This window comes from Strix aluco, chromosome 1 (genome assembly GCF_031877795.1).
Source record: "Strix aluco isolate bStrAlu1 chromosome 1, bStrAlu1.hap1, whole genome shotgun sequence".
Taxonomy (NCBI): domain Eukaryota; kingdom Metazoa; phylum Chordata; class Aves; order Strigiformes; family Strigidae; genus Strix; species Strix aluco.
The window spans coordinates 122310714-122333724 of record NC_133931.1 but is presented as its reverse complement, the minus strand read 5'-3'; the positions used below and the strand labels follow the sequence as shown (position 1 = coordinate 122333724).

The 23011-nt window shown below is 38.4% G+C and overlaps 1 protein-coding gene across 7 annotated transcripts in view; it reads left to right on the top strand.

Annotated features, from left to right (window-relative positions):
* MYO3A (myosin IIIA) overlaps positions 1-23011 on the top strand; it is a 125668-nt gene that overhangs the window by 10164 nt on the left and 92493 nt on the right. For all 7 annotated transcript variants that reach the window (XR_012624277.1, XR_012624278.1, XR_012624279.1 and 4 more), the window contains exons 2-3: positions 1697-1879; positions 6178-6312. Coding sequence is in view for 4 of the 7 variants with exons in the window: in XM_074833703.1 (XP_074689804.1) it covers positions 1712-1879; positions 6178-6312 (303 nt within the window). In the remaining 3 variants the exon portion in view is untranslated. The remainder of the gene's footprint in view (positions 1-1696; positions 1880-6177; positions 6313-23011) is intronic.

The window sequence follows — 23011 nt, the reverse complement described above, 5'->3', positions numbered from 1 at the left end:
GCTGAGAGAGTTGGGGTTGTTCAGCCTGGAGAAGAGAAGGCTCCGGGGACACCTTATAGCGGCCTTCCAGTACTTCAAGGGGGCCTACAGGAAAGGAAGGACCCTTTGTCAGGGAGTGTAGGGATAGGACAAGGGGTAATGGTTTTAAACTGAAAGAGGGTAGATTTAGATTAGATAGAAGGAAGAAATTCTTTCTTGTGAGGATGGTGAGACACTGGAACAGGTTGCCCAGAGAAGCTGTGGTTGCCCCCTCCCTGGCAGTGTTCAAGGCCAGGTTGGACAGGGCTTTGAGCAACCTGGTCTAGTGGAAGGTGTCCCTGCCCATGACGGGAGGGTTGGAGCTAGATGACCTTTAAGGTCCTTTCCAACCCAAACCATTTCTATGATTCTGTGATTTCAGTTACTTCTAGGGGTATACATACTGTATGTGTAGTGGATATACATGGTTATATGAATAAGCAGATAAAGAAAGAAAGTATGGCTAGTATGCTGGAAGCCATGGATGAAACTGAAATTGAAGCAATTTTCTTCATTATCAAAAAAAGTACTATGGTATCATGATGCAATTTCTGTCACTGGCATAATATCATATAAAATGCTTTAAGTTTGTAGATTTGTGCTGTTGACATAAAAAAATACAAGAATAAGTATAAAATTAATTTAAATACACTTTATAAAGTACTATCTAAAATGTTTTTTAAATGGGTATATGAAAATGACTCTCCAAACCTGGCTCATTTACCATATATTGTGCTCAGAAAGGACTTAAGCACTTGGTAGCTGGCTTGCTTAGTAAGGGCTTGAGTCTGTCCTCTTCCCTGCCCCTTCTCTTTTTCAGCCTTGGCTCTACAATTAAGAATATGAGAACGTAATTTTTAACACATTTCTACTGAGTTCTTGGCTGTTCTTAACAATGGGTAAAAGTGGGGTTTCTGTTTTGTTGTTGTTTTTCTGGGGGGTGTGTGCTTTGTTGTTACCACTGTAGCTGCTGGATAGTTAGTCACTATAAAGGCATGTGTAAGTGAATTGTATCCGTCACTGACCATGGCATAGGTGTAACCTTGTCAGTGACGGATACAATTCCATCATATGTAAAACAGTTGTTAATGAATGTACATCAGTGAACATGTTTTCCATGACTCTAAATGCTTGGCTGTCAGAAAACCATAATATTGTGAAAAGATCTGCTACTTTGATCTGCTTGGCCTTATGAGATCAGTATAAAAATTCAAATGGTAAGAGTAGTATTATAAAACTGCTGTAAAAGTTGGAATGCTACTATTTAACATGTTTTATGGGGGTGTTTTTCTCTTCTTGCCTGATTCTTGGGAATGGAGCCAAATTCTTTTGGATTTTATGAACTTGACTCCCGTTCCTCTGCCCCTCAGAAAATCCCAGAGTGATATTACCGTTTCATTGACGTGCATGGTAAAGTTTGTGCTGACTTCACTCAAGCCTGAAATAGTGAAATTAGTTCAAATTATTATTTGAATTTCCCTTCATTTGATATTGTGCTGACTGCACATACCTGTATTAAGTGCAGCATTTATTGTTCATTATGCTTTCAGTGCATGCACACTACATGCAAAAACACTTCTAGTGTTTGAGACTGGAATCTGTATTTCTCTTTGCATTTGTAGGGAACCAATTACTATTAACCATTTGTTGAGTGAATATTGAAATCTCTCTTTCCTAGGAGCCATCATTTGAGATGCTACCGTTGACTGGAAAAACAATAATATTTGATAACTTTCCTGATCCTTCAGATACCTGGGAAATAATTGAGACTATTGGCAAAGGAACATATGGAAAAGTTTTCAAGGTGTTAAATAAGAAAAATGGCAGCAAAGCAGCAGTCAAAATTTTGGATCCTGTTCATGTAAGCTACTTAAATTATTTGGTTTATGCTTATTTAATTGTAAATGAATTCATGTAGTCTTTTTTTTCTTTTATTCTCGATAGATCATTTGCATTAGAAGTGATAGTGGAATAAACTGCTTCAGCCTGCTAAGTATCAGGCTAGCTATCCATGCATTTTTCATATCATAAGTGATCTTGGAAGTGGTTGAATATGGTAGAAGTCAGAGGTATACCTAAAATTTTTTATTTTTACTTTTGATTCCCCCTTGTTTATCTTTTACTTTCAGAAGCAGAGCTGGTTGTTTTCCTTTTCAGTACCAGGAGTCATAGCCGCTTCTATTTTTACATTGGTCCTTTTCCTTTTTTCTTACTGGCTAGTATGTAAAAAAAAAAAAAAAAAAAAAAAAATGTACTTTTAAGTGCTTTAGATGTACCTTCAAGCATTTATTTTGAGTCCATGCTTTTAGCTGACTTACATGCTATGACACTTACTTTAAAAATAAAATAGCATACTTTATTTTTATTGTTATTGTTGGTTTTGCATTTTCAGAATATGTCAAAATACGTAGATATCACAGAGGGATCCATCTTTTCAAATGGAAAATACAAAGGCAATAGCTCCTACACACAAAGGACCAGGTGACTGGGAGGTGGAATTATTATGTTGTAGAGTATGCTTTTTGTTCTCAATGACTGACATTTGTTTGGTGGCAGATTAATGCTCAAAGAGTGAGGAAGAACAACTGGCATACCCAGTTAACTTCAGTGGTGCTGCACGTGGCTTGGGATTTTTCTTGAGAACAATAACTCACAAAACATGGACAAGGAGCTGTTCCTGTTTCAGGTGGCCCCTTTGAGCTCATCTTTTGCACTCCCAGTATAGGGTTGTGAGGCATGTGCCTCCATTGCACGAGATCTGGTCAGGAAGGGAAGAGCATGCCATGGGAAATGCTGCAGGTCTGGAGCTGCAGCCACACAGGGCTCTGTCTACCCCTGCATATCACAGTGTCAAATTACGATCCCATGGCCCCTAAGTCCATGAAATGTGTTTGTGAAAACGTAGCATCTTGCATTCTTTGCTGTGTTTCTTGTTGATCTGCTTTTTATTTCAGCATGCTTTCGAAGCAACAAAAGGAGGCTTATCTCAATTCAATATCACATACCTCTCCCAAAGTAAACGTGATCTGCAGCCAAGTGATAAGCGTCTTGATGAATTCAAATGCATTGGAAACTCTAGTTTTGACGCTGTTGCTTTGTGTAAACAAGGTTCTTGTGCTTACAATAAATAAGCAGGATTTTCTTGCAGTTGATGTTCGTCTAAATGCCTGTATAGCAGGAAATGCTTCTGCTTTTATCTATTTCGAAAGTATTCAGGGATGATTCTTAAGTGGCAACTGGCTATGACAGGGATTACTGAAGGCATCAGGGAATGTGTACCATGTTGTGTACACTGGAGGTTGTAGGAAAAGAATAAAGGATGATGACGGGAAGAAAGAAGAGGTAGTAAAGCTGATACTAGAGGAAAGAAATAAATTAAGTAGGAGATAAGGTTATGTAGAATGTAAAGAAGACAAGAAGTACGGTGGATAGAGAGGCAACATAAGAAATTGAAGAAGGGAAAACATGTAACTGATGAAAACAGATTCCTCATTTTAATGAAAAAATGGAAGTCAATAATGCATTCAACATCACACTCCAAGATTTGAATCTTTTAACTGAATATATTTTCCTTTTTATTCTAACAATACTATTCTTCTTTTTCCCCTCCTATTTACAGGATGTCTGGAGTAGCTGCTGTACCTCCATGTTGCTGTTAAAATGGCAATCCTATATTAGAAATAGGGCAAAAGCAATAAACTAGTTATTTTTGTTTAAACTGAAAGTATTATTAATGGCTGCAGAGGGAGCCATTGCAATGAAGAAAGAATCTTTCTGTATTCTTTAAATTTTACAATTTTTTTCTTTGAAGATGGTTTCGGAATTGTGCCACTTGAGAGGTAGACTGAAAACACAAGCAGAAGAAATGTGTTTTTATGTCACTTGGTTTAACTCATATTTCCAAATTAAACTGGGAAACTAAATTATCATGGGTGATGCTGAGACTCGAATAAGCATTTCATGTTTAGTCCTTTAGAGCTCTCAGATTCTTTGTGTTGAATAACAGCTCAGCTTTTTGAAACTGAAACAGGAAAGTGAAGGTGTTGAAATGAGATTATATGAAGATGGAACTGAGAGTCCTCAGGGCTATAAGTAAACACCATTGTACTTTAGGGCTCTTAGCCAAATTATCCTATGTCTAAATTCACATGAAAATATTCCCTCTACCTTCTAAAAGAGGTACTCTTATGCAGGTAAATATGTTCAATTCAACCAAATATCTCAAGTTCTCTTCCTTTGTAAAATGCAGAGGAAAATTTTTCTTTCAAGTATGCTCAGAATTAATATTCTGTTAATTTCATTCTTTCTCTTTTAATTTCTCCTTGTAATAGTAAAAATCTCATAAAATATGAGTACTCCTCAGGAGACAGAAACCTCTATTAAATCACAGTAGAACAGTAGGCTAATTCTCTTCCAAGTTCCCCAAGGCAGCCAGGGCTATTGTATGTCTTGTGTGTAGTTTTTTTGCTTTTGACTCTTTGGTTGGGTTTTTTTTTTGGGGGGGGGGGGGGGGGGGTGGTGTTTTTTTTTCTTTATGATCTGTCCTTTTGTTTTTGCCAGATGCATTTTCTCTCTTCATCCCTTCTTATTTTCCACTCTTTCCCTTTCCTTCCTCTGCCACTTTCAGTGCCTTGGTTCCTTCTTTCTTCCTTTCTTGCACCTCTTCTTTTATTGGCTGTATTCTGTGTTGTGCTTACAGGAAAATTAAGTTAGAGTTCTTCCTTTTTTTGAAAGAGGAAAATATCTGCTGTTTTTCAGCTACTCCAACAACAACAAAAAAAATCTCTAAAACCCTTCCTGTGTGAAGACTTGTTCTTGTAATCTCAGTATGAAAGTTTTTAATGGCCCAATTCCTGAAGATACTGGTGATGGGCAAAGTTCTTTGAGACCAGTCAAGCTGGTCTCAAGATAAAAGGCTAATATGAGAAACTTGAGTTGGATTTAGCATTGGAGAGACCTGTATAAGAAACAAGTGAGAAAAGTCCTCTTAGGGGCAGATGCCTTTGGTGGTGAAAAAAATGAGAAGGAGTGTCATTCATTGGGAATACAAAGCATCCCTTTTCTCTGCCATGGTCACTTCCATTTGGCAGTGGTGAGACAGGTTTTCAGCACTGAGTAGGTACTTTTCATTGATGTGAAATGCATTCATATGGATAGTGGAGTTCATAGGTAGCCCTCCTCTAGAATTGATTTTTCATTTCTATTTATTTTTGGGTGACTGTAAATAGCAAATTGCATTAAAAATGTTTTAAATCGGAAACAAGTATGGGGTTTTTTAGATCTAAACAATGGGGGAAAATGACTGCAGCTTTTCTGCCTTTACCTGTGGCCAGGATGGATCAAATATTTTCTCAGTGTGACTGAAACACAGTCTGATAGTGTCCCCTCAATGAGCAATTCCAGTGCATAGGTGGAAGGGATTACCTGAGTCATCCAGTGCCCACTGTTGCTAGCATCCATGTTTGGTCTGGCAGGGCTTGCACAGCTCCTGGTGCATGTGTTGGCAAAACTTGTCCTCATCTCTCACCTCCAAATGGATTTCCCTTGCTGTGTAAGACACCCAAGGTCTGTAACGAAAGACTGACAAAAAACCACAACTCCTATAGCTCCGTAGGAGAACCCGGAGAGATCATGGATGTCACCAATTTCTATGATAGCAGAAAATGAGAAAAATTCCCAGATGATTCTAGAAAGTGGGATGATAAATGAGTAAGATGTGGCTGCAGTCATACTTGTTTGTGCTCAGAAGGGTAGGGAGGTAGTTCCAGCTGCACCATCTCTAGTTGGGGATACTTCTCTTGTCTCAAGGGTAACGTGTGACTTCCTGAGGCATTTGAATACCTACCCATTTGTGGATTGCACTGGCTTTGCCTTGAAATGCTCCTTCCCCATTCTCCTGAGGGCTGCTCTGTCATACCCAGTGTGTTCATTAGTTGAAATTGATAGAGACCAAGTAAAAAAAAACCAGATGACTCATTTGTATTGAGTAGGAACCAAGCTTTGTAGCCCTGCAAATGGTACATTCATGTTCTGTTTGTTTTTTTTCTTTGCATTATTTCAAACTACATTTGAATAGCCAGAAAATACTGTGTTGGGTTTTTTAAATGGCTATCGTTATTTATTTATTAACTGTTATGTATTTCTCATTTGTGACACTAGGATATTGATGAAGAAATTGAAGCAGAGTACAACATTTTGAAAGCTCTTTCTGATCATCCCAATGTAGTCAAATTCTACGGCATGTACTATAAGAAAGATGTGAAAAATGGAGACCAGCTTTGGCTAGTTCTTGAGGTAAATAATTCAGAAAAAATAAGAGTTTTCTTTCAGTTGGCATTCCTATGTTGAGTATAAACTCAATGAATGAGATGCAAGTCATTTGTTTGATTTTTTTCTTTAGAGTAGTTGCATGTGAAGTGATAAATGCTGTTGTTAGTCTTTTCAGTGTTCTGAATTAATGGTCTGCTCTGAGTTCAGCATTCTTATTTTAATATTATACTGATAGTGCTGTGCCTTCAGAATTAGGGTATAAATTCTAATAAGACTTCACAGGATTTTCTACCTAAGATCTTTCTTTGGCTTGTCATGGGAATCTTCCTCTGGTAGCATTTCTTTAAATATGACTAAGATATGATATAACAGTTAAAGAAACGACTATGATGATTTTTTTTTTCCAAATGATAGAATTTAATTAATTGAATTGCTTTTTCTGTACAAGTAAATGGATAAATAGGTAAATAAGCCAATAAAAATAGGTTACTGCCCAAATACTGTTGAAAGCAGCAGGATATCTTCAAATGGAGTCAGAGCAAGACAATGCCTGTAATTTGTGTGTTTTGGTATTTAGTTTTGACTAAATAAGGAGCAAAGATCTAGGAGCAAATCTAGGAGCAAAGAGCTTGATTGTTACTGTTTTCATAGATTCACTATAACCTGCAAAAACTTCCTCCTCTCCCCAGAGGAAAATGAAGAATGTTTGACAGGAATAGTGTGCCTTTCCTAACAATTAAGGCTCTTGCTGATGTTTGATCAGTGTTTGATAAGGTTGAAAACGAAAAATCGGTTGTATTTTATGATTTGTCAGTTAAGTGAAATCAGATCTCCTCCCAAATACCTCAGTGATACACTGGTATATAATCCTGGAAGCAAGCTCTAAAAAATGCTTAAGTTCTAAAATCTCTTCCAAATTCTTCTGGCTTGCATTGGGAAGGTGTTTTTAAGAATAGTTTCCATTGGAAATTGTAATAAATTATTAGGTTAGGCTGACATCAAAAGATGTCAGCTCTTTGTGCAGTGAGCATCTTTGAAAATCTAGCTTCTGTAGTGTCTGCTGGGCATTTGAAACTCCATCTGTGGAACTTCTGGCCCGTAAAGGATGGATGCCAAACAGGCAGGATGGTACAGACTGTGAGAAAAGAGTCAAGTGTTTATGTTTTAACTTTTATATTTCGCACAAATTTACTTTTTTAATGTGAAAAACACAAGCCTACATCTGGAGTATAAGTTTTATATTTACTCTTTGCATGCCCAGCTGTACACGTGCAAGTGCTAGTATGGAGCGTGTGGAGTAGTCTTGGATGCTTTCTGAATGCAGTGGATTTCAGTTGGTGTGTGTACGCATAGATATGCATGAGTAGAGAAATAAATTCCAGTGGTGACTGGTGAAGCTTTCCTTTTAATAAAAGTATCTATGAAAGAAAACTGTCGTGGAACAGATTCCTCTGCTTAAGTGTCACCTTCCTTTAAGTTTGTCTGCAGCTTTACAGGGCTGTTGCAGTTTGTTTTTCATAGTAGCTATTTAAGGTGTCCTACAGTTCACAAGAACTAAGATATCTTCATCATCTCAGTTCTGTTTTGTTGGTGGTTTTTTTGACAATATATTGGTGTCTAAATTCATAAAGGTGGTGATTAGTCCTTACTTTAGCTTACAGAGATGTTTGTTTCCATTGCTTTGGGTTTTGGTGTTTTGTTGTTTGTTTTTTTTTTTAATTTATCATAAGAGAGCATTTTCACTTTAGAACCGTTGCTTCCCCTGAAGAGGGGAATCCAGTCTTGAAGTTTAGATTTGCAAAATTTGATGCCAAGGAGGAGATCTTTCTCATCTCCATCGCTCAAAAAAAACCCCCTATCAACTAATCCCTGCAAATTCTGTGTGATCCTCTGAAATGAAGACGGACCTTTTGCACTCAGCACATAGCTTGTAGATATGTTCCCAAAGACTGAAGGGACAAACAGTGTAGACCACTGCAGTTTGCATAATCTGAAGCAGCTTCCATAGTATCTGAATGCAAAATGATGTCAAGGAGGAAAAGTAGAGAATCACATGCAGACTTGTGCACTCTAGTATTCTGGATTCCTGCAAGGCTGCAGCTGCCAGGAAGAGCTTACAGGAGCAGTGGGGCATTGAAAACAGAGCTTGTTGCTCTGCTCTGCTTTTGTGTTCTGTGATGGAATCTGTGGGCTGGAGGTTTTGGACGGTAAGTTTCTCAAATTCCACTAGGAATGGGTTTTGATAAATGACAAAACTCAGAATTTAGTAATGGGCTTAGATCCACCACTGTAGCTTACCAACAGAGTTACTCTGTGGAGTGTTTGAATCTGAATCTGTGTATTTAGATGCTATTAAATAACTTTTTCCTAAAGGAAAAAAATCCTCAGCTCTTTAAGACATGTCCCATTGCAACATATCAACAGCAAGCCAGTCTGGAAAGAAAGATTGTTGCCAGGTTTCTTTTCTCCTAATTCAGTCTTTAGCATTGGTTTTATGAACTGTACTGTTCAATTCTTACACCTTTTTTAGAATATGTAGTGTGATGATTTTTGATGTATCCCATAGTTTTTGGTAGCTGTTTTGCGTTGCACTTGATCATGTTTGGGTTTTGGGGAAAAGAGGCTAATCGGATTTGAACTAGGTTAAGGTAAGTGGCTGAGGTATAGTTTTGAGGCCAAAACTGACCAAGTACTTAAAAAGACTATCCTAAAATATTATAAAGGGTTCTTGAGAGATTTTAGTCCTGAATACTTGAATTATCATAAAATTGTCAGACCTCATAAGTTACCACCCATTCTGAATACTAGAAAAGACCTTGGATGGGTTCATGATGAGATTATTGCAGTCTCGGTGTGAGATATTCTGCCCCACCTTCCATCTCAGTTTTCCAAAATGTATCTATTCTTACGTAATTTGAACCTGTACTCTCAAATTCTTGGACAAGGTAGTTGGACATTTCATTTTTAACTAAAATTGAGACTTTGATTTGCTGCTCACTCTAAGTGCCTCAACAGTCGAGGCACTGGATGTTCACAGGCCAAGTTGAAGGCATTGTGCTCTGACTAGAAATCATTAAACCAGATGACTATCAAGAAATATTTACCTACAACTAAATGGAATTTGGAGCTGACCTATTGGTGTGGGTCATCTGACAGTTTCTTGGTCTATAGAAGCCAAAACCAGTCGCTTCAGAATGATGGAAATGATCTGTTACAGAATAATCCTGGGTAAACATGACACTTCTTCCGAATCTCTTCACTTAATAATTGCCTAATAGGATGTGCCTTTATAGAAATCTTTTTTCTAATTTGAAGTTAAATTCCTCATTTTCTGCTGAACACTTGGATTTAATTTTCTTTGTTGTATTTCTCTGTGCCAATGTGCAGACTACCTAACTGATCTTGTAAAGCATTTTGAAGTTACAGCGCTGTGAGCTGGAAATATGCTTCTAAGAGAGTAGGAACTATTGTTCTTTTTTTTCCTGTTAAAATAAACAAATACTTTTTTGATATAATAAAGTATCAAGAGCTACATAGTCAATCTCATACCTTGATTTAACCTTTTGGTATAGGTCTGATAAGTTAAAAAACGTGTATAATGATTGCTTGGAAAAACAAACAACCTTTCTGCATAACACAGTTCTGCCTGTGACACTAGTATAGTATTGTAGGAAAAGTGTAAAGCTATGATGTTGTGTTCATCTTAACCCATAAGGACCTAAATCAGAGACTAGTATAGAATATAAATTTTAACAAATAATTAAAAACTAAAGGAAAACTAATAATATGAGAGCTTTTAGCATCATTAGCATTTTTTGGTAATAAAGTAACCTAACTTTCTCAATTGAGCATTTTTAAGGAAACCACCTACAGGAATGAATGTGAAAGAGGAATACATCTGTATGGAGTAACAGTACTCTTGACTCTCAGTTCAGAAATGCCCTTCTCTCTGTAGGTTGCACTCAGATAGGCTGAACATCAGCCCCTGTGTGGATGCTGTTCTAATTACGTTTATAATAATGAATATTGCTGGAGGGAGAATTCTTGCCACGTGTGTCCAAAGATGCAGGCAGAAGAAATTGGCCTATTGAGTCTGTGTTGAAAAGAAACCACTTGAGTATTACACTTGGGATGAATCAGCTTAGCAGTTCCATGTCAGCAGACATCAGCATGATGAAACAGCTAAGGCAGAATGTGCTATAGCCCATTTCTTTCTGCTCTGGATGCTAGCTCAGAAGGGAATAGATCTGAGATAGTTGGAAATCTGCTCATGGAAGATAGAGCAGAGAGGTAAATTGTATCAAGCCCTACAGGTGAACATGTTAAGTCAGGGGCAGATGAGGAGAAGAAGTGGCACAGCCCTTGTCTAGTGCAAAGAACAACCTAGTCAAGACCGAATGAAGGCCAAAAATACCACCGCAAAGTAAATGGTAGGGCTTACATACCTTTTACTTGCTACTGTAAGCCACAGACCAAGAATCATAATGCAACATGTTTCTATAGTTTGTTTCCTACACAGATCAGGTAGAACTTCAAGAAGCATCTTGGTCCATTTTCAAAAGACGCATAGTTATGCATGCCATATTTGAGATGGATTTGTGTTTGTGAGTCACGTAAGTAAGCTAGCATTCTCAATATATTTTTATGCTTAGGAAATAGAGGGAACATCCATTACTTTTACAGTAAAAAAAAAAAAAAAAGATTTTGTTTTCATGAGTTAAAACTTAGGTTGGTAGGGAAAAAAAGTTTGAATGGAGTGACTTCCCACCTAAAAATACAGTTTCATAATATCAAAGCATTTTGTAGAAATCTCTCCATTTTTGAGAGGTCTATGTCCATTTCTGGAGAGGTGGAGGGAATCTCCAGGAAGTTATAGAAATAAAGTGCTTTGTGCTGAATGTCAATAAGACTGTAAAAGCATTCTTTCTAGGTGTGTTGGTTCTCCTAGTGTGTACGTGAACATTTCAAGAACACTTGCAATGCCCTTCTGAGTTAGACTGATGGTCTATGTAGCATAGCATTCAGTCTTCTGTGGTGGCACTAGAAGATGCTATTTAGGAAGAGTCTGTCCAATTTTTGCAGTCCATTTCCCTCATGCTCTCTAGCAACCGTGATTGTTGTATTAAGGATGTCTCAGACTGTTCTATTTAGTATCCATTTAGGGACACAGTAAACCTGATGATGATACTGTCATGCTATCAGTCTCCTCCTAGAGCATGCAATTTTATTTTTTGTGTCATTATGATATACTTACTACTACATGTAATATTCCACATACTAGAATATAATGTTTTCAACATTATGAAGACATTTCCAAATCAAAATATTTTTCAGTGTGCAGTAAGAAATTTAGAATCATGTTCATTTGAAAAGGAGGAATATGTTACAATTTGCAGTGGACTGAAAGCTCTGTTTTCTGACCAGGTACTTAAAAAGTACCTTCACAAACAATATTTGAGTAGCTAGTGCAATCTGTACCAGCGCTGGCTGTGCAGAGTCTGGACTAAAGTGAACTTGATTCGTCTTCGTTCTCATGTAGAACCTTTTCTTGTTCTAGTGTAATCTTCATCAGAGAAATCATGTGAAAGTGTAGAATAGCTTGTCCTTGGAACCTGCTTCTCTAAAGAAGTGGCATGTTAGCATTTTCCATTCCCTCAACCTTATAATGTGGGAAACTAAATGCATTAAATAAATCAGTAACCTTGTATCATTCCACGTTGTTGCAGGCAAGGCAGTATATTTTGAGTTCAATCTTCTGGATGTTTCTTGATGTTAATTGAACCTGCTAACCAGACACTGGTAATTCAAAGGAATTACAGAAAGATTATCATGAAGGATTGTTGTGATCCAGTTGCCAGCTGTTTGCTAATTTAAAATTTGCCTGAAGTGATTCAAATTTGTTACTTAACTTTGATCTTTTAGAGTTAACATCAAGAGGAAAAATTTTAAATCTACAAATATCTAAATATCTTTTTAAATCCTTGGGATGCTTCTATTTATGTTGCTTTTTCCAGAAAGAACAAAACCGTTAAACCCAGTAAATAGAAGCTCTCAGGAGTTTGAATTAAAATAGAACACAGAAAATTGTAGTGCTTCAGTTCACCTGGTCCTCTTTTCACAAGCATAAACAACATACAAACCCATGGTGTGGATTCCATTTAATCTGAGTGAGGACACTGTAGCCCTATATGGAAAAAAGGAATAAAGTGCCAAGATACCAAACTGCCAACCTGCTGTACCAGCGTAATGGCAGTCCATTGCTGCTAGATTACTTCTAGAGGCTTGTGGGGCCTGGGAAAGCTTGCACATGTAGCCAGAATGCTTGCAACAGGGTAAGAACTGTGAGAGAACCTGTCTGACAAAGGCTGTTGCTGTGTGATAAGCACAGGGTAGCAAACCAGTGTAGTTCCCACTCAATTACCAATTATAAGGGCAGTTGCAATTGTCTGGTGAGTCGCTTACATGTACTGAGTGTATAACAAGCTGAGATCCCCTGATACAAGTCCTTTCTGGTTTTGTGTAGATCCTTTAGAAGAATTACCATTCTTGAATTTGCCCAGAGATGGAGAGCCCGGCACAACACGTAGAGCATCAGTTACTCCTTTCCAGTCTGAAAAGTGGGCCTCCATAGCAGGGAGCTTATATCAAAGCTTTAAGCCAAACGAACAAATGGATTTGGAAACGGAGAACCAAGGGGATAGCAGAAGTCAGTTGTGATCTCAAGCAGCTGCAAGTGTCAGCATTGCAGCACAGGAGAGTTACTGAGAGGATCTGGAGGATAGTGATGTGGTTTTCTGTTTCTCTTGGCTGCTCCATCAAAGCAGAAAGGAACATGTTATGTTGACAGTTGGTGATGGATGCCAGCACTTGATCAAGGATAGGTGTAGATCTGTTGCTGCCTGAGGAAAGGTATTAGGACTGCTACAGGTCCTGACACTAAAAGCAACTAGCTCATATCTGACATGATTGACAAAGGGCAGCTGGTGTGAGGGTTCAAGAGAAGAGTGGCATGGTCAGAGGTGGCCGGTTAGGGATAAGAACTCACCAAGGCCAAGAGAAGAAGGTGTTGCAGTAGCTCCTGGGTAAAATGAAGAAAGCCGAACAATACATCTGCAGTGCTACATCTGGCCTGGAGTGAGTCTGCTGTGCTGTTGCACTGTTGTATTTGGTGTTTGGAGAGAGAAGTTTAGCAAATCAGATGCTTCCAGATATTTGTAAATGCTAACTGTGGTCACAGAGAGAGCCCTAGAGTTCATGAAATATGTATAAATTTTCCTCACAGATTCATAAATGAACAGTGACAGCACAATTTACATATGTGTCAGAGAAAAATGAGTATAATTAATGCCTGAATCTTGTCTGGCTAATAGTTTGGGATCCTTCACTAACCTACTATACATGCAAGAGTTTCTGATCATGTTGATTTTTTGACATTGCATGTAATTCCAATATATGGTGTAATTCACTGAAGTGCATCCTTTTTTCTTTTTTTTTTTCTAAATAAAAAAAAAATCTTCTGCTCTGTTATGTAGTGTCCTATTTGTGAAGTTATAGTTGTGCATCTAGAGAAGTGTCAGTCTCAGCAGGTCCAGTTGCACTGGGGAAGGGAGATTATTTTTTTTCAGCTGGGCAGTTGAGATACTGACAGTGTGGTTTCTACAAAAGAAGAGCAACCACTGTCCAGTGTAAGATCTAGGTATTGGTATTTTTTAAAAACTGATGCTAAAATAGCCAGAAGCATCATATGAACTTCTAAGATCAGGACAATCATGTCTATGTATTATGAAATTCAGATCCCTTTCCTACCTCCACACACACAAAGAAGGGCAGAGGTCTGTCATCCAAATATTTCTGCTGCTGTTGTGTGGCTTAACACGAGTAAAGCTTCAGCTGTTTGAGAGCTGGAAGACTGGGTGATATAAAATGCGAAAGGAGACAAACTGCAAAAAAACCAACCCAACTACCAAACACCAAACCAAACCCCCCCCAAACAACCAAGACAGGTTCTTCAATCTTTACACTCATCTCAAATTTTGCGGTAGGTGACAATATATTTACTTCTAACTCATTAATTTTGATTTTATGAGCTCTGTAGGGGGATGATAAATTCTGTGTTCTAGGTAAGTTGATTGATATTTTCAAACATCTGTTGATCTAGATAATCTTCCTTGACCAGGGATGCAATGTCTTCACCTCAGTCCCATATCCCAGTCTAAAAGAGTAAGGAGTCCTGTACTGTATATAGGGCAGGGGGTGGGTACGGTTCTTGCAGTGAGAATGTGCTGTCACCTCCACATGGGCAACACAAGACTCTTCGTAAGATACTGCTCCTTTTTTGCATCCAGGCATAGACTACAGCTTCAAGAGTGGTGTTTGTGTCAAAGCAGGCTGGGCATGGAGAAGAAAATCTCAGAGTGAGGCAGGTAGTTCTGTCTTTGTCTCTTGCTGAGCTTTCCAGAGCCATGTAAGTCCTGACAGCTGGCAGTAAAGTATTTTTCTCTCCATTAGCCTGATCTCTTTCCTTTCTCAGTTAATGGCGTTGTCACTCTTCATGGCACCTCTCAGTTTGTGGAAGAGGGAGAGGGGAGGTGCTGTCAGTGTTGCAAAGCAGCTAATGCTTATTTTTGATGTGGAAGGGCGTTTGGCTGAAAAGATCTGCAGCCTCAGAACTTGCAGCCTGCAGGAAGGCTCAGAGCCTGGCAAGACACTGAGCATGCAATCTCCTTTTGGGACGTTGCATGGAGGGAGTGACTTAGACTAGTGTATCTAAAATTTAGCGGGCAAATTCATGTCATTGAAGCTGTTGGGACTTCAGTTGTTGAACTCCATTCGAATTAAGATTTTTGTCTTAAAAAAACAAGACAGCTATAAGGAATGGGTAGGATTATGGAAACTGGAGTTGTTCTTATTGCTGTGATAGTTTTGGCAAGAGTGGGAAAATCTGAATTCAGTGACATGCATTTTTCTGCAATGCTTCTCTGAGTAACAAGCACTGGCTGGAGTGAGTCCCACAGGAATCTGTGGGAATGCCTAGAAGCGGGACCCAATGGTCTCATTCTGGCTTTCAAAGAGATGAGCCTACCTGAGATAAACTAGAGACATCTCTATATCAGTCACTCTTACATGAAATAGAGGACCTTGTGGTACATACAGATGAATAATTTATTCATGATTTTCCTTTGGCATTATTACCATTGCTTTTGTTAGATACAACAGTTACTATACACAAATGTGTTTCCATCTAAGGGAATAAAGGCAAGTTTGTGGAGTTTAAAAAAAAGCTTTGGATGGAAGTTGTTCTGTATAATGGAATATATAATAAGAGTTGTAATAAGAAAGCAGATATGCACCTTTTTTTGATATGGGAGATTTACTATAAAGCAATAATCTTTCAAGAAATTAGCATAGTGGAAAATAGCTAGTCCATTTGGGTTTTATGGGAGATGGGGTGGGGGAAGGGAGTTGTCATTTGTCTAAATATTGTCAGGTATTTCCAAATGACATATATAGAAGGAAAATTAAACAATTCAAAATTGCTTTTTCGATTTCTCAACGTGGGTCATTTTTCAGTAATGTCTTTGGTTATAATTGCTCCATTCAGACCAACACTGAATATTTTGATCCATTACATGTCTGAATCAGCCTTGATTTCTCCATTTCTAATGTGTCCCTCTTTGCTTCCCAATTATAGCAATTTTTTGTGCTTGAATTATATCCTATTTTCTCAAGATCAAAGATGTGTGGCTACAACTATCATTTGATGCTTCCAAGTTTTAGTAAATACTCGTAATTTCTCTGCATAATGAGTATTTCATATTACATTGTGGTTTGCACAGTCTGTATCCTTTAAACAATTGGTGAGCATGTGTTATGACCCACCTGCTGAAGAATTCTGTACGTGCAAAAAGCTGGTTCTGAGTAACTTCTAACAATTTTTGCCGTCATGGAGTAGAGCAAAACCCCAGAAAAAAACCCCTGAGTTTTACCATTCCACTATGTAATTAAATAGGATGTGAATACTGTGCCTCTCACATTCTAATATTTAACATCACTTTGCTTTCTGTACATTTTATTTTTGTTCACGTCTTCACTAAAAATGTGAGGTTATTTAAAAAAAAAAAAAAAAAGGCAAACCACCAAAATGTCCATTTGCATAGCTTTTGGTTAAATCCTAGATTACCAAACCTCCTTTAGCTTTAGTGGGGGATGGCATCAATCATTGTAAGAATGCTTGGGCTAAGGCTTGTCTCTCTTTGCTTCAGACACCTAAGGGTTAAACACAAATTCAAGTGTGATAGACAATATAATTTTACTGTGTTGTTCTCAGTTTACATGTTGGGTCCCTTTATAAAGGGAGCGACTGGAGCAAATGGACTTGTCTGTAGGGAGAGAGATCTCCTTGTCCTTGTTCTTTGTTGGTCAGAGAGGGCTGGAGGCTGCAGACTATGGGAGAAGAGTACTATAGCAGGAACAAGGAGCCAGGACATACAGAAAGCAGCCAGCCAGGTGTCAGTGGTGACAAAAAGGGAAGGTTCCTGGGCTCCAGAAAGGATGTCAGTGTTTGTTGCAGTTCAGAAAGCTGCTGACTTTGCTGAAACCAAACCCTGGAAGCAAGGGTCTGCCTTGCACAGACACAGTGAGCAGGGAGGGATCAGTTTACAGAGCGCTTTAATTTCGGTTCTGTCTGATCTAGCCCCTCTGAGTTAATCATTCCAGTAGTTTATTTAAAGAAGAAAAAGAGTCTTTTGAGTTTAGCATCCTTTTGGTTCTTTCAAAATTCTCTTTAAGAATGTCTTCGAGTGACCTTCAGGATGTTCTTGCTGCGGTAGGGTCCCATGACAGTTACAGAGTCGCTGAACCTCCTTCTGTACTCACCAGAGAGAGGCAGGCAACTCCTAGAGCGGTTAAGCTGGCCTGTCCTGCATGCTTCTGCAAGGAGAGGAATTGCCTTTTGACTGAGTGTGTTTCAGCTTCACTCCTTTTGTAAAAGGAGCCTTTAGACAAGCCCTATTGTTTGGATCTGTGCTTCCCCAGCCACGCTTTCAAACTCAATAGGGAAGATTTCTATTGCAGTAATTTAAATTATGGTGAATTATACTAAATTATTGTCTTCCTGTGGGAATACAGACAAAAAAAGAATGATGTGGAGTGTGGACATGGTAGTACTTGGAACTACTGTCTGAACACCGAATCATATAGAAATGCTGCTACAAAAGAAGAACATGCTTTGAAATGTTTCTTAATTGGTAAAGAGTGAACAAAAGCAATGTGGTTCTGAGCAGGCAGTAAAAGCTATGAGGTGCTTGCTGTTACCACCCTATCTGCTTATGAGATTCTGTTGTGATTTCCAGAGCCTCAGCTAAGTTTGCATCAGTTAGTAGAAATTCTCCTGTTGACATTATTGATCCCAAGCTTAGGCCCTGCATTTTCTTCCTGGTTTAGCACTCTAAATGTTATTTTTACCACTGCTCCTTGTGTATAATAAAATGATGACTAGGGCTAAGTTTTCTGTTTCAAAATGTTCTGTCTTGGTAAGCTGCCTCTTGCAGTCCCGGGCTCTTTACTGACCAGTGCCTTTCAGTTTTGTAGTTAGCTTAGGTTTGATTTTGCAAAATGGTCCTTCCATTTATTTGATTTTTTAAAAATTACAGCTGTGTTATGCTGTTGCCAGGCTGTGAAGCTATGGTTGAAGCTCCTTCAGAATTTCTGTTGTAAATATATTATCTGGTGATTTAGATCTCCGTTGCTTTACACAGCACTATTCAAAATCATAGCTTGATACCACTTCAGCTGTATAGTCTTTTGGGGAGGAGATGTGGACAAGTGATACATTAATTTCTTCATTAGAAACTTCATGGGGATGTAAATAAATTATGTCATAACATAAAGAATGTGAATTATAGGATGATGCAATATGAAGTTTGCATCTGGAAGAGCTAGTGGGGGAATTTGCTGGGCTGTGCCCAGTAAAGATTTTGTACAGCACTGTCACCTACTTGCTTTTTTTCATTCTATTAGAGACAAAAAATTATTACAAATATTTCAGAACAGAAAAAGTCATCCTTTGAGGGGCTTATTTCTTTTTCTTCTTGTGCATTTAAAACCTGGTGGCTTCATTCAATTATGCTGAGTTTGAAAGAAAAAATTTAGAAAAACACAATATTGGCATAGATGTGGCTTTTCCATTTTGGTCATGGTGTGAGGTAGAGATACCTATGTTGTGACTGAGAAAGATGAGAGTCTGTGAAGACCAGCATTGCATAAGATGGAATATGTAAACTTTTACTCTGTCTGGCTGTCTTGTCAGTGCATGCTCGTGACAAAGAAAATAAGAAGTTAAAAGCCAGACTCAAAGTGAAGAAATCAGAAGTAACGAACAAACACCTGTGAGACTGTCACTAACACAGCTCTGGAGGTGGTAGATGATGTAGGAGAGCAAAATTATAGATACCACATGGTTTGTGATCACTGAAGCTAAGTAACTCAGGAAAGATGTTTGTTTCAGTGATACGTTTCGTTCACACTGAATTGAAAGCAATCAACTTTACCTAAAGCATAGAGCATCTCTATGGTTTCTTTTGGTTATGGGTTATCTTTTACTGTTGTTAGGAAAAATAGGAGATGCAGTGCACATGTTTCTTCCATTTGAGATTAAATTAAAACTATGCTGCACAGACAGGAGCGGCATATTGAACCACTTGGCCTGCTGAAGAAACTGGTTTGGTTCCCTGTAAGTCTTCAGAAGGACCTTCAGGTATTTGTGGTAGGTGTTAGGTGCTGTCAGTGGAATGTGCTGTTTGGCAGTAATAGTTCTGAAGAGATGTCACACAGTAGGCAGAGAATAGGAGTTAAGCTGGTCACAGTTGACCCTGTATGACAACCAGGATTGTGAGATGGACAGTCCACTAAGTTCTGTCTTGGAGACAGAAGGCAAAGAAAATGACTCTGGAAATGGCTGTATCAGGTTGATTCTGTTCTAATACAGAAGATCTCTTTTGAAAAGTTGAAGATGGAAGGAAATCTGAGTGAAAAAAGCCCCAGAATAATTGTGTTCACTTTCCTGAGGAAAGGAAGGATGGTGGAGCAGCAGGGTAAGGATAATGGGCTTTGGATAATGGGAAACTGGTAGGTACCTGTGCTTAAGAAAAATAGTGTAAAAATGAAGGAAAGCAAGATAGCTGGCAGTTATTGAAAGACATTAAGCACACAATAGCAAATTAATCAATGCAGAGAAAAGATAAAAGCACAGTAGGATACAAGAATGCATCAGGGTTTGCTTTTAATATTTCAGAATGTCTTCAAGTTGGAGAAACAAAAATACACAGCTAAGGTACAGGCATTTAAGGATAAACTTGAGAGGCTAATGTGGAGAGTGGGAAAGACAAGATTATGTTATTAAGCTGAGAGAAATTAAATATGAGAATGTTTGATACATGTCTTTACAAAATGAGGAAAAATAATGACCTAGGGAACTACAGACCAGTCTGTTTAACTTTGATAGCCACAGTGATCCCAGAACAAACTAATAGAAGCCACTGTAGAAATAACTAGAACTCAGTAACATGATAAGTGGTCAACTTGGATTGGGCCAGAACAAACCATATTAATAAAATCTCTCTTTTAACAGGGTAACTGGTGTAGCAAGGGGAAAGCAAAAGATAAGATGTGTCTTTTGTAAGGATTTGATATGGTCCTATGTGTCATTCTTGTGAGGAAAATGTGGAAATAGAGAAATTTCACATAAACAATAAAGTAGATCACCTCTTATTTGTAAAACTGGACTCAGTAGTTCACTTTTGGGCTGAGAGAGTCTCAAGTGGGCATCTGCTTTTGGTTTGTTTCTGTTCATTAATGACTTTGATGAAACAAAGTCCACATAGAAGGTCAGGAGTGGACACCTAGTTTAATTACAGACATGTTGGAGAATAGCATCAGATTCACAGTTGTGAATACCAGAGGAATTCTTTTGAATCACAGGAAAAAAATTCAGTAGATACATGCAAAGTGCTGCTATCCACAGGAGGAAGAAATGGGATATACCTGACTGGGCAGTGGGACTGCAGAAAGGGATTCTCTGCAAAGTGGAGATTGTTCTGTTCTGATCAGCTTTTTCCAGCTAAGAGAAGACTTCCGAAGGAATTCTGTATGTAGTTTGGGGCAAAACGTGTCACAAACATCAGTGGCAAATTGCAGGCAGTCTAAATTTAGAAAACATGGATAATTTAAAAAGGTTACAGCAACTAACTTTGTACAGCCTAAAAAAGAGAAAAATGACATATTGTGACAGTAGTCTGACAGATGATGTTAAATAGAGAATAATTGTAATTTATTATCAAAGACTACTGGAAGGAAGGGCCAAAGCAGTTTTACTGGAAGCAAAAAATATTCAGGTTGTATAGTAGGAAAAATACTCTAACTATCGGGCTGGTGAAACCCAGAAACAGGCTACTTAGAAAGACTGGAGTCTTCCTCAGTGGGAGATTTTTAGGAGCAGGTTAGACAAGTATTTGTCAAGGACCACTTGAAAGTACCAGCTCTCTACACAGTGCAAATGCAGTAGCCTAAATTATTTCTTGAGGTCCCTTTTACTCCTGTGTTTCTGCTTTATGACAACAAAACAGCAACAAATAAGAATCTTTTGTTCTTACAGCAGTCAGTACTAAAAGGTAGGTACAGTCAGCTTGGAGGCTGGCAGCGCTGCTGTTCTGCTGTCGTGGGAACAGGTCAGATTATCAATCTATTCTAAGAACAGAAAAAAATGGAGATTAGTGACTGAGATGCTTTTAGCATTCTTATGTATGATAAAATTAAAGCAGGGTTGGACAATGTGACTTTTTCACAACTATCATTTGTGCATGCCATAAGTTGTGTATATGTGATGTTCTACCCAGTCGTTTACGGCTGTGCAGCCTGAAAGATAGGGAAGGTAGTAATTGTAGTTGCCCCACTATTTGCGTCCAAGCTACTAAAATAAGATGAAAACACCTTGACAGCTGTAGGATGCAAGCTTACTACAGATGTATAAATCAGGAGCAGTTGGATGATTAAAGGCTGTAATAGCCCCAACAAAAGTGCAACTGATATTTTTCTTAAAAGCGAAGCTGATGTTGAAGCCTTATTCAATGGGCATCAGAATCGAGAAGAGCTGAACAGAGAGAAATGTATCAGCTGGGTCAGATGAAGAGTGAGTAAGACCTACAAAGAATACCTGCGTGACTGAGATGTGATGGCAATTTTAACTGACATTTCATGTGTTAAGATCGTGCTATTTTATAAATCTATTGCTGAAGATAGCTTTGCATACTAATAGCTCAATTACAGTAGCACAGGGTTGTGGCAGATGGGTGGGTGGAGGACTGTATATCATTCCAGTATGAGTCTTTGCCTTTTGCATGCCAGAAAATCATAAGGGAGGAGCCCTTCGCTACTACTGTAGAAGAGTCATAAGCACCTCTTCTGATACAGCTATGTATGGCCATCAGAGCTTACAGCCCTTTTCAAGAAGGTTTTCACATGGATCAAGCCTTCTATCAAATTATTCTTTCCCTTGGTCTGAGTATGCAAGATTTCCTTAGTCCTTTCCTCCTGTTTCTGCTTTCTAAATATCCATACTAGGGACTGAATATTTTAAAATCTAAATATTATAAATCATAGAAAATTATAGCTTGAAAGGGACCTTTGGAGATTATTGGGTCCAGCCTCCTGCTTAAAGTTGATTAACTTCAATGTTACAGGTTTGCGCAGGGTCTGTTCCATTCAGGTTTTGAGTATCTCCAAGGATAGTGATAACGCAGACTTGCTGGGCGATCTGTTCCGCTGCTTCTTTCTCAGTGGAAGAATTTTTCCTTTATGTCCAGTAGGAATCTACTATCTTGCAGTTGGGTATTGTTACCTCTCATCCTTTGCTGTGTGCCTCTGGGAAGTGACTGTCTCTGTCTTCTCCACCCCCTTTTATGTAGTTTGAAGGGTTCAGTTCACCCACCTTTTAGTTGCTTGCGTTTGCAGGTAATATTTGCATTCTGTCCATGAAGGCACTGAAAATACTGCCAGTAAAGAAAATACCTGTAAGTCACAAGGGAACAGTAGAAGAAGTGACTAACATTAAATTGATGGAAACTGCTCATGTACAAAGTTATCAAGATGACATTTCTAAGTAACATCCTTGTGGGAGGATCATTAATATCTTCACTTACCATGTCTTATAGGCTGGACATTTATAAGAGCCTCTCTCTTTAAATTAAGTTTATTCAAAGCTTAAAAGAGGATTTCTGTCTTTCCTTGGGAAAATGCAGCCTTTGGAGACTTCCTGAAAACAGTTCAGACTGAAGGGCTTTGGTTTTGCATGCATTTCACATTCTAGAATATGTGGTATCTGAGAACGAAACTGAGAAGAAATTCCATTTGGTTTACATCCACTACTACTTGTGCTGCCAAACCTGAGCTGAAAGACACCACCATCACTTCTCCCATACACAGTTTTCCTCCTGGGATTGCTGGTTGCTTAAAATAGGTATTAAAAAAGTGATACGAACCACAAGAAATGTGTCTGTGCATGCAAGAGAGAATGTGTGTGTGTGAGTTTGGGAGCGTGGGAGAGAGAAATAGAATTATTACTCTTTCCTCGCAGAAGAGCCTCTGTCTCATGACAGGTTGAAGTACATCTGCATTTGGTGAATTACTTTGACCTTTAGGATAAGAAGCAGCCCTGTGGCACAGGTCAGAT